The sequence below is a fragment of the Pavona decussata genome, unplaced genomic scaffold (assembly GCF_977016875.1).
Source record: "Pavona decussata unplaced genomic scaffold, jaPavDecu1.1 SCAFFOLD_124, whole genome shotgun sequence".
NCBI classification, from domain to species: domain Eukaryota; kingdom Metazoa; phylum Cnidaria; class Anthozoa; order Scleractinia; family Agariciidae; genus Pavona; species Pavona decussata.
In genome coordinates, this window is record NW_028145538.1 from 1,798,587 (window position 1) to 1,811,059 (window position 12,473).

General features: G+C 39.5%; 1 protein-coding gene across 2 annotated transcripts in view; it reads left to right on the plus strand.

The window, feature by feature from the left end:
* LOC146469400 (uncharacterized) overlaps positions 1-12,473 on the plus strand; it is a 152,599-nt gene that overhangs the window by 75,933 nt on the left and 64,193 nt on the right. The window contains exons 10-11 of one of the 2 annotated variants that reach the window (XM_085123417.1): positions 674-1,454; positions 4,002-4,094. In XM_085123417.1, the coding sequence (XP_084979543.1) occupies positions 674-1,454; positions 4,002-4,094 (874 nt within the window). The remainder of the gene's footprint in view (positions 1-673; positions 1,455-4,001; positions 4,095-12,473) is intronic. The other variant, XM_085123416.1, reaches the window with a different exon arrangement.

The window sequence follows — 12,473 nt, forward strand, 5'->3', positions numbered from 1 at the left end:
TTTAAAATGTTACTTTAGATTAGACCCAGCTGGGTTTAGGCGAGGAAAATTTGGCGAATGTAAAAGAATATATGTTATTAATTTTTCACCGTTTAGGACCCAAAATGGCCGGGGACCAAGCAATCCTTAAGTTGATCCCACACCCCCTTTCATCCAACTGGTATGATTTGTGCCATGTTGGCTAATACCAGGGTCCCATGCAATCAGCACAGAAATTGTCACAGTTTATTTTTCAAGTTCAGTCCTTTTTTTTGGTGGGAAACTTCTCTTATTATTTAAAGATAATTATTGCCTTAGCGTTTTTGACAGACCGAAAAAACTGTTGTATTAAGGTCTTAAGCCGCCGTTACACGTTGTAACTTTTAGCTGAAACTTGTGTGCTATGGCGCTGCGAAACAAGTTTCAGCAGGCGTTGCTCCGTGTAACATGGTCAGTTTCGTGAGACTTTTTCGAACTTCCGTTGTGAGACAAGTTTCACAAAAAGTAGAACCGCTTTCTACTTCTGCAACGTCTCGCAACGGTCGCAGTGGTGAGAAAAAAAACAAGAGTTTCACCGTGTAACACCACTTCGTAAATTTGTTTCACAGCGCCCTTGGACACAGGTTTCAGCTAAAAGTTTTAACAAATCATTCCTCTATTTTTTGTCGTCTTGGTATTTTTTTCTATTTTTCAGGAATCGCGGCATTCCACGTTGTGGAAACAAATGGAAGAGAAAGGTGTCCTAAGCATGGAACTTGTTGATCACGTATTTTCCAAATATTGTGAGCAAGGCTTCATCAAGGAGGACATATTGGGTATGATGGAGCAATTCGGACTGATCGTTAAGTTTGAATCCTCTCTGACTGACGTAAAATATTTTACACCAAGTCAGCTGAAGAAGCCGTCTGCACGCCTTAGTAAAATGGAGCCTTCACCCTCAGATCCATGTCCATTGTACATTCGTTTTCCAGGGGGGCTGGTTCCTCATGGTCTCTACTCACACCTCGTGGCACGATGCATCAAATGGTGTTCTGAGAGTGGATTCATGCGGGAGCCAGTGTTGCGCCACATGATATCCAGTTTCACCATAGAGAAGGCAGAAGCTCACCACTTAATCTTGTTTAGTCAGAAAATGTTCATCCGTGTCATCTTAAAGCAATCACAACCAGACAAGGAAGGCCCATTGGCTAAAATAGAAGAGGTGGCCAGTCTTGTGCGAAATTTTCTTGAAGAAGCGCTGGAAAAATTGTCAAGGGAGTTATCCTGGTGGGGAAACTTAAAGTATGACTTTTGTGTTGCATGCCCTTACTGTCCAGCAGAGGAAGAGCCATGTACTAAACACCGCCAGGTCTCCTGCACCAACGAAGACTGCATCTGTTTTCTCAAAGTTCAACAAGGAGGAGAGCTGGGCTGTTGCCAACGCAGTGGTGAAATACCGACGATTCCCAGCTTGAGGAAATGGTTCTCAAACAAAGGTGAGTTGAATGTGAAAATGTGTTTTAAAACAAAAACCGCTTGTCTATGTGAAGTCAGGTTTAATTTAGTTACCTTGAAACGCAGACTGAATCAAATTGTTCTGGAGATGTCAAGAAAAACGATGACTTGTCCAGAGTACAAGGGATCCTGTCAACGTGTTTTAACAAAGTTGATGTTTACAATAACTATCCAATTTTTCGCGCCCTCATTAGCTAATTTCTGTTGCATATGAGAGTGAAAGCGAATGAAAAGCGAATAGCTGACGACAGCGGCGAAAGAGTGATCCAAAGATTTTAGTTTTAAGTTCTTGATATTGGGAGAATTTATCATTTTATCTATCATGCATGAGTTGGTAAATTGGTCAGAATACTTCTGATAAAACTCATCTGGAATGAAAGGATGAGGATGGACGGTGATCAAGAATCACTCAGCTGATCAGTGAGGGTACTGCGTGACGGGAGCTGGACTTGGAAGTGTTCCTACTGTTTATCGTTGCAAAAAACAAATTGATGTCTGTTTGTGATGAGTCTATTCTCCTCGTAATGATAAATTTTCGTCATAATATTATCAATGTTTGCTACAAAACCACGATCCGAAGCAGCAACTTTGGCAATATTATGACGAAATTTATTCTCAATAACATGACAGACGCGCAACAAAGGTATTTATTGGACGGGAAGTTACTACTTCACATATTACGTATTAAGCGGGATGACTCACTGCTCAGCAAAAGTTCTCCTCCACTTTAGTTTCTAATTCTTGATAAATGCATTCGACGTCATGTAAATTTTTCCGAATAAAAGAGCTTTACGTCATCACGGAGCCGAATGAAAGAAAGAGCCATGCTTTCATCTGTATGTTTAAACCCATCATAGATGATGATGTCTATTTTTGATTTTTTCGAGTACTTCAAATTTATTTCAAGAGGTAATATTTTATTCTTCAATCGTATTTTGGCCACGTGGTAATTTTATTTATCGATATTTGTGAAAAGCAGATCTCGGCAAGGAGTGTTGGTATCCAAAAAGGAAAGTTTTGCTTTTCTCATTTAACCTATTTCGACAGCGACATGATATTTCAGTTCTTTTGTTCATTGTTCGTAGTCACGCGCTATGACGTGGACGGATGTCTGAATTTGGGCCCATCCGAAATCGGCTACCACGTGCATTTGGTAGACCACTCGACTCGCGTTGGTGTTCTACTTTTTGCTGTGCTACACCGTGCTGACGAGAGCCAACCAGCTCGAAACAGCTGTCCACGGTTGCTGCATTCTGTTGATTCTCGGTTTGGTCTCTATCATGTCGCTGTCGTGTTAAGTTTTCTACGCAGTCCAGCCTTGCAGAAATTTGAGTCATTTAAAATATTACATCACATTTACTCCAATAAAGCTTTAATTTTAAACAACAACAACAACAACAGAGATAATTAAGCAATAATATCTCTAAAAAGCGCCAAAATATGAAGCAATGTATGGGATTTTTTTTTCCTAAATTGAAGCTTAATTATCTCTGAAAAATGCATGGTTACCCCCAATTTTCTTTCGAGATATCAAAAGCATTTGCTAAGTTCTGATTTCTCCGCATAGTTTTAAACCGCGCAAAAATATTCCTGGCACCACCCATAGGAAACCCGAGTATTTCGAGATGCGCAGAACGTATGCGCAGTAACAATAGTAGGCACCGTCCTTAACTGTTTTTTTTTTAGAATAACTGTTGCCTAATTATCTCAAAAATGCGTGGTTCTCCCCATTTTATTTTCGGATTTCAGTAGCCCTTGCTGAGATCTGCTTTTCCCGCATAGTCATAAACCACACAAAAATACTTCCTTATTAGTAGGCACCATCCTTACATACAGCTTATTTAAACGTACCAATTAACTGGAGCTGATTTGACCCAATTAGAGAAAAAACATGCATGATTGAGCGCGATTAATAAAAGACTGTTTGTTATTGCTTGATATTTTTTAGTCACGCTGATTTTCATCCCTTCCCGCTATACCAAAGGAAAAAAGAAGTTCGTCTCTTGGGCGACAAATTGTAACGCGTATATTGGCCCATACGACTGGACCTACCGGCGCTTTTGATTTAAAGGAAAACATCTAAACTTCTGCTCAAAATGGAAATAAATATACTTTTATCGTTAGATGGAGCGGTTTTCAATTGTGTGTCGAAAGTAATTTCGCGTTTGCTTTGGTTTTGCATTACTACCCTCTGTGATTGGTTAACAAAACTTGCGCCACTTTCTCAACCAATGGGAATCCAAATCAAAACCAATCGTGTTTTCATCGCACGCGTTTTCCCGCGCTTGGCGCCAGTTACATGTATTTGCTTCGAATTCTGATTGGCTCGTTGTGTTGTTTACATCTATTGCGATTGGCCAAAGTAATTACTTTGGCTTTGGTTGTACGACACTCAATTGGAAACCGCGCTACAAGGAAGATTGAGCAGTGAGCTACAGCTGCAGATAGAAAGTTAGACTTTGATATCGTGCGCAGCAAAGTTGCGCCCTTCAAGCCTTAACAGGCCAAATCTTTTTCTTCTATCCTAGAGGGGTCCTCTTTAAAGAGAAAGAGATCTCCTTCCCCTGCAGTGGTCTCCAGTGGTAGTTCTCCTCAAGGGGCTGAGAAACGCAGTACTGCAGGTAACGATGCTTCTCAACAACTACTACAACTACTTCTACTACTACTACTACAGTCAAACCTGTATATAACGGTCACCCTTGGGAAATGGCCAGGTGACCGTTATATACAGGGTGACCGCTGTACACAGGTTTCCTTTAAACTCCCCCAGAAGTCAATAAATAGCATTTTTATGCGCAAATAATCACTCAATTTACGTTTAATTGACAATAACGAGTAACAGCAACGCAATAATCACGATAAAAAAGGCCCATAAAATGTCCGTGGTGAACTTTTAAGGAGGTGCAGTAAAAGTCTACTGGAAGCTAATGAACAACGTTTTTAAGTGGATCACTCAATTTACATTTATTGACAACAATTTTAAACAGAAACGCAATAAATACGACAAAAAATGTCCGTGGTGTACTTTAAGGAAGGTGCAGTATACTTTCAGTGAAAAACCGCGGCTGTCAACTTGATAAGTACAGTACACTGTTACAATCAGGGAACTATGACGAAAGTGAAAACAGTGTGGTACGATTGTGTTGTTACAGTTACAGTAATTATTGTTACAGCACTTTAATGTTATCTGCCGCAAGCATGTGTCGAACGTAGGCGATGACATGTATTGGTATTTGTGTAGTACTGTGAGACCCTTGCCTTGGTGGCCACTATTTACGAGCTGATGAATAAACTTTGTCATTATTCGTTAATCTTAACCCAATTTCGTGACCGTTATATACAGGTAGAAGATAAGGAAATTGTGCGTTCAGGAAGTCTAAAGGGTGACCGCGTCCGTTATATACAGGTGACCGCTATATGCAGGTCAACTTAACAGTAAATATAAGGGACGTTTTTTGGGAAGTTGTTCAGTGACCGTTATACACAGGGTGACCACTATATACAGGGCCGTTATCTACAGGTTTGACTGTACTAATACTACTACTACTACTACTACTACTACTACTACTACTACTACTACTACTACTACTACTACTACTACTACTACTACTACTACTGCTGCTACTGCTACTGCTACTGCTACTGCTACTGCTACTGCTACTGCTACTACTACTACTACTACTACTACTACTACTACTATTACTACTGCTGCTACTGCTACTGCTACTGCTACTGCTACTGCTACTGCTACTGCTACTGCTACTGCTACTGCTACTACTACTACTACTACTACTACTACTACTACTACTACTACTACTACTACTACTACTTCTACTTCTACTATGATGAGGATCATGATGATGCCAGTAACTAATAATAATCATAACGATAATGATGATGATAGCCAGATTGGAATGGCCCTCAGCCTTGAATTACTTCGGACTGCAAGATTTTAAGAAACGTTTTTGGGGAATTAAGCTGTATGTCACAGCCCGCTTCACTTGATGTAACATCAGAATGTATTTTCTGAAATTGAAAAAACAAAACAAAACAAACAAAAAAACTACAAAAAACAAACAAACAATGTAACAATGTAATGATAACAATGATACTGACAGTGATTATGACAATGGCAGTTATATGTACTGCCAATGTTAATAGAATTAATATTAATTTTATGTAGATAGATAGATAGATAGCTCATACCCTACCAGAGGGGAGGGCGCCTGAAAAGATTGCCAAAATTCTTTTTCACTGTCAGCAGTTCTCTTGGTTTTTTCAATTTATAATTGTTTTTTCTCTCTAGCAATATTTTTTGGACGCTCCGGTTTTCGCATGTCGGTTGTTACGCGTGTACTGCAGCTTCGCGAGGTTTTTTGAGTCACGTATTTCTAGTTATATTTTGATTCAATAAAAACATTTGTTTTTATGATTATTTTATTCTCCGATGGTTATTTGCTTAATTTGTCGTGCAATTAGTCTGCCACATCCTCTGGATATTTTTGTCGCTTGCCGACTCGACGATCTTCTGAGAAATAAGAGGTCTGTGAACAGACTACCGTTTCAGGAGATTCTTGAAGAATTACTGACCCTTGAACCCTTATCTCATTTATATTGACTTGTGTTTTTAGCATATAACCTTACTCTAGAGCTGACACCTCTCGAAATATTTCTTTTAACGATCATTGCAGTTAAAGAGGGCAGTCCGTCGAATTTAGAATTGGAATATCTTGCTGGGATGATTGCTGAGAAATGGCGTCCACTTGGGCGTCGACTTGGCTTCGAGGAATGGGAGCTGACTGGATTTGATAGAGACAAACAGGAATACACAGAGAAAGCATATGCCATGCTGTTGGCATGGAAACAGAGAAAAGGCCGGGAGGAAGCGACTTACCAAGTTTTGAAGGACGCATTGTGTGATGAGACACTTGTAGGTCGTACAGATTTAGCAGAAAAATTTTGTTACTAAAGCTTGCTTCACACCTTAAGTTGAGCGCAAACAGCGGCATGGGAAAAATTATATATAAACTACCTCGAGGCAGGCTGTGGTTTGGTTTTCTTGTACCTATACTTGTACTTATTTCATACCGTTCACAATAGAGTGTGTGCACGGCGGCCATGTTGGAGGACTAAAACAATAGAAGATGTTTGCATAAAAATAGAATATATTTCCCAAAGGAAAATAATTGTATTGTTTCGGTCCTCCAACATGGCATTGCGTGACTAACCCGAGCCTCAGTGTCGGTCAGCGGACACGGTGGAATTTTTAAACTTGTTTCTGAAACGAAATACGTGAACAGATACTATCTATTTCTATAATCAAACGAAACTGAGGAGATATATATGAGAGCTATTGACTATTTCTTGATTTTCTGTGCTTGTTATCCTTCGGCCGGGAAGACTGTTGAACAGTAAACTCGCCAGAGAAAGGTTTCTACGGCTCGGAATGGCAAAAAAACACCACGCATGGCTCAATCAACATTTCCTTGAAACTTTATTTCAACATAAAGGTAAAAGGCGACTTTAAATATCTCTACTCAGTAAAAATTTCAACCGATCGTGTCGCGTGAAAATAAAGTCTCAAGTTGCAAACAGTCATTACACCACACAAACAGAGGGTGGTCCGCCTGTGGTTTTACTTGTTTAAGTCACCAACTACTTAGCCTCCCACGCAGTCGTTTTTAGGGGACTCGTATTACCTCCTCCCCACAAACGCCTGCTTACCCAAGCACCACATTCCTTTCCGCCGCTAAGCCAATCACAGTGAACCTTCTAAAATCTGGAAGGTTGACCTTGACCTCAGAACGCCTCTCGCGAGAACAGTGAAAAACATCACAACGAAGACAGAACTTGACCGAGCTTACGTGAGCTTTTAGCACCGTGTGCCCTACGTTCAAAATTTCTCGTGTAAATGCCTATCAACGGACTGCAATAAAAAAAATTCGTGACGGGAAATAGCGATATTTTCGTCAATTTGCCGACTGGTTACGCAAAGTCGCTTTAATATTTATCAAGCTTTGCCTTCAATCTTGTCGACCTTGTCGGTTTGGAGGAAACCGAAACGGGCAACGGAAGCGACCATTGTAACCAGCAATTTGATTTGATGTCATTAAACAATGCCTCGATGGTAATTGGCTAGGGTGCTTAGGGAGTAAAACAATGGGAAAGGAATGTGACGCTTGGGTAAGCAGGCGTTTGTGGGGAGGAGGTAATACGAGTCCCCTAAAAACGACTGCGCGGGAGGCTACCAACTACTGTGTGTAGACTATTTGTTTCAGCTTCAGTTCCGAATGGTTGTGAAGTTAGATTATGAAATAAAAGTCTTTAAAATCATGCTAAGATTACGAGTTGATATTCTGTTTGTAAAGCGAAAACTTACAACTTTCTCGAGATACTAGGAGAAACCAAATGTGAATGCTGATTTTCGGCTCCTACAATTACCAGTTTTCGCATAAATTTTGCGAAAATGCCAAATATTATTATCATATTATCTACGAGAGAGTCAGTAGATCAATAACTAATAGAAATGAATGGGACGGACCCTTTAATTCGCTCCCAAGTTGTTTTCTGTTGCGACTATTGGCTTGTATTAAACCAAAATCTTGTGCAAGATGTGCAAGGTTTGAGCTTCTCATACCCACTGAAAACAGCAGGTCCCAAAAATTTTTTATCGATTTGGTTAGGCCAAGGATAGAACTAAACCATGATAGTTGTTTTTTTTTTTTTTTGGGGGGGGGGGGGGAATTATGCCATTGGAGATATCTGGCCGCAAAATCACAATATTTTGATACGCTATTTTACCTAGTTAATTATTAACTTGCATCGGTTGACAGGTAATTTATCAAATAATCTGAGACTCCTGCACATAACTCACGAAAGATGTACTTCTGCTCATGTTGAACCACAATAGAATTAGATAAATTCTACAAGCTTCAGGAGCCCCTCACTTTACCCTTTTTTAGAGTAATTTTTATGGGAATTTAAAAAAAAAAGGGGGGGTGGTCTAACTCCCCCCGGAAAATTCCAAATCTCAAACCATTTTGGCTTTTGAAGTTATTATGTGGGCCCTTCAATCTGGCTAAGTGTCATTGAAATCGGTGATATGACATGTATCACCACTGCCTGGTCCTCTCATGGACACGCTCTTAAATTTTTGAAAATTCTAAAATTTGTTGGAAAAAATGGAAATAATATTTCTATGTCGGACAAAACAGGATTTGATTATTGCTCATTTTCACTTTTAAATTTCCCACCATGCTGGATTTCATTACGTAATACGGTTGTTTTATTGTTTAACATAAAAGAACTTCCGCTCACTGACAATAGCGGCAACCGTATGATGTCACAAAATCCAAAATGGCGGTGGGCGGGAAATTGAAAAGCGAAAATAGACGATAATCGTATCTAATTTAACATTTAAAATTTATGACATTTCCAACAATTAACGTTAAAAGTTGTTGTCAGAGCGGAGGTTCCCTTTAAAGAGTATTACAGCTTTGAAGGCAACGATAAGGATGTATCGTCCATACAAAAGAATGAGAAAATGACGTCATATGTAACGGTGCGAATCACAAGATTGGACCAGCCGCCCAACTCTTCGCATTTCTCAATATTCTAAAACCTCCAAGATACAACAAATATTATTTAAAAATAACTGTGAAATGTAACAGCTATGACATATCGCTAAATGGTTATCATGTAAACAACAAATTCCGTCAAGAAGGGGAAAATTGCTGTCAGATAAATTTTTGGAAGAGTCAAAGTTTTGTGGTGCGCAAGTATTTTCCCTCCCCGTCTCACAGGCTAAGTAGCGGTGCCATGATAAACGATAGTTACAGTCAACTCTCGCCTTGCGGACACCTCGCTATTACGGACACACCGATAATACGGACAGCAACTAAATCCCAGGCAAAAATAGATTTTAGGCGCTTGACAGAAATAAATTCCCATTATTACGGACACTAACTCGCGGCGGTGTCACCGAGGGCGTCCGCAACAAATTAAAGGAAGTTGACTGTATTCGCATTTTGCAGTTAAACAGAATTTGTCAAGCAATTGTGTTTTACATGTTAGTCAACTCTTATCTCTTTATGAATTAGGTAACGTTACTTACGTTAGTACAACATTTTCTTGACTGAGATGATTGTGGAATACAACCTGAAAGAGACCGGTCTCCTTTTGTCGACGGCGAAACTAAGTGAAAACCGTTTGCAGGCTATTATTATTTTTCGTGCCTTACAAAGGTATTTGCTTACTCAATTAAGAAATATCGGAACTTAAGCGACATTGAACTTGGTTTGATTGTAGAGTACCCATTTTTAAATTTAGATTGAGAAATTTCTGACAACTTTAGAGACTAGCAGGCTCTGGTTTGACCTTTTACCGCTCCAACCAGAAAAGAGCGGGAAAATAGGTAGCCACGCTTGGTTTAAATTTTATAGAAAGTATAAGCTTCATAAGTTATTCTTGTAAAGGCTTCGTAGCGTTCTTTATTGTCAGTTCGTAGCAGTATATATTGTGAACACGGTTTTGTCAGAAAACAGAACAACTTACAATGCTTGGCATTTCTGTAGCTTGACAAAAATTAATGGTAGTTATTCCGCCTTAATCGATGTGATAATCAAGTTATAAAAACGATGACCATGCAGTAGTACTAAATAAAAAAGACGTTCTGTGATAAGTCGTTAACCATGTTGATAGAGCAAAAAATTTTTAGCCATTTAATAGGCTTTCTGGCACTTAGTGGCGTATGATTAGTCAAAGATATTTATTCTTAAATTACTTATGTCTGATTAGTACGTATTAGTATGTATCAGTGGATACTGTTTTCCACGTGCCCTGATTGGATACTCAAACCCGGGATAGTATTTACTATTCTCCTAGTACTACCCTGGATTTCGCATGTCAGATCTTTCTCTAAGGCCTGGGGCAAACGTCGAATCTTAGTCGAACTTAATTTGTTGAACCTATTCATTTTGAAATAGGCGCATGAATGGTGCGACGTTTGCCGCAATTACAGTCGAACCAGGTCAAGCGTACCCCCCTAGACTCTATTAATGGATCGATTATTTGAAAATTGAACCGATTAGTCGTTTCAAAGAATGCATTCATTTATTCATTGTTAGCGCGGATTGATGTTCAAATTAAAATTCGTATAACATAGAACCGCGCTAACAGTAAAAGCAATAGCCTGTAAAATTCAAACGACAGTACATAATTGAAACAGCTCGTTCGTTAAAACTGTTCCTGCGTGTTGTTGACACATTCATATAATTCGTTATGCAAATTTGGTCATGGCAAGAGCACAAAGTCAAGCGCTTGCAAATGAGTCGGGTTGAAAAATTCCAATTTATCTTTCATGTATAGCTAGCATTACCCACCTTGTAGCATGAAAAAGTTTGGTACGTATTATTATTTCACCAGACTGTCCACTATACCGCGACGAATAGCGCAACACATGTGCTGCAATTGTCGAAGGTCAACTGAAATGAACATCTTTCACTGTGAGTTCGCATACTTTTCGCCAAATTAATTTGCATATACCTCAAAACGAGAACCGTTTATTATGATAAAACGCTTCCAGTCCTTTTTCATTTTTGTTTTTGAATAACTAACGGAAAAAACGCAAGTGTACAAACGTAAAATGTCCATTTAGTGATCATTAGTGAGTTTAAACTTACGCGACAGGACCACCGTGCCCGGTTTAAAATGGCGAATTTTTTTTCTGACAGTACGCGTTGACTGCTGTAAATCAAGAGAAATCTTCTTTTTGGAAAATCCATTGCTATATAAGTCAAGAATTGCCGCTCTGAATATATTAAGAGGGGCTTTTCCCGCGGGCTTTCTGGTTTTCTGGTTTCATGTATTGTTCGTATAATCCTATCAGAAATCTAATCTTGATTTGAATACTTGAAACGACTAACGGGTTCAATTTTCAAATAATAGATTCATTAATAGAATCTAGGGGGGTACGCTTGACCTGGTTCGACTGTAAGTTCGACTCAAATTAATTGGTTCGACTCCAGCATAAGTTCGACTTGCCAAGTCGGATAATGCGACAGTGGTTCGGCGTTACAGCAAACGCCGTTCTAAACACCCGCTGAACTCAATTCATAAATCATGCAAATTACAAAATAATTGATTCAAATGTGATGGACTGCGCAAAAGTCACAAAAATACCGACTCCCCCATCTGCCAAACGCTATTTCCCCCCCTGACGAGCATGCGCTGTACAAAGACAATTTCGCGACCAGAAATGGCGAGCTATCGAAAGTCATTGCTGACATCGCACAACGTGATGGAAATGTGTTTTTCGTGTTTCATGAACACTAAATATAAATGATTGAAATGCAAATTGCCGATTTGCAATAAATGCTCAGTGTTTGGGTCTTCTCTTTCTATTTTTCGCAATAAATTGCCAAAGAAAAGCCCGACGAGTACTGTATTTCGGCATTTCGCTAGAAAGTCCTAGCAATAACTAGCCGCGCATCGAGTGAATAGGGACCTTACAAATGCAAGACGGTGACGCCAACGAAAACGTCATTTGAAAGTATAACTTTATTTCATTTGAGCTACTTCGCGATTATTTTAACTCATTCAACTTGTACACAAACGACAAACTACCCAGGAACTGGAAATTGGTAGGGTTCACGTTCTCCACAACACCTTGAATTTGGTCATTTCACGTTGTTGTTTTGCAGAGGACGACAAAGAAATGTACTAAAATGTAAACGCACGTGCAGAGCGATTGTTTTTGCTCATTAATAAGCCTTTTGTGTTGTGGCGTTGTCGTCGTCGCGGTGGTATTTTTAAAAGGTCCCTAATAGCACGGGGACACGTGCTTATTCCCGTGTTTCACGAAGTGCAACTTGTGAATTAGGGTCTACGCAGGTTCGACGTTTGCTCCCACACTGGAATTAAGTCGACTCTTTGCCGAACCTATTTTAAATAAATTCGACGCGACTTAGATTCGACGTTTGCCCTAGGCCTAATTTGTCCAA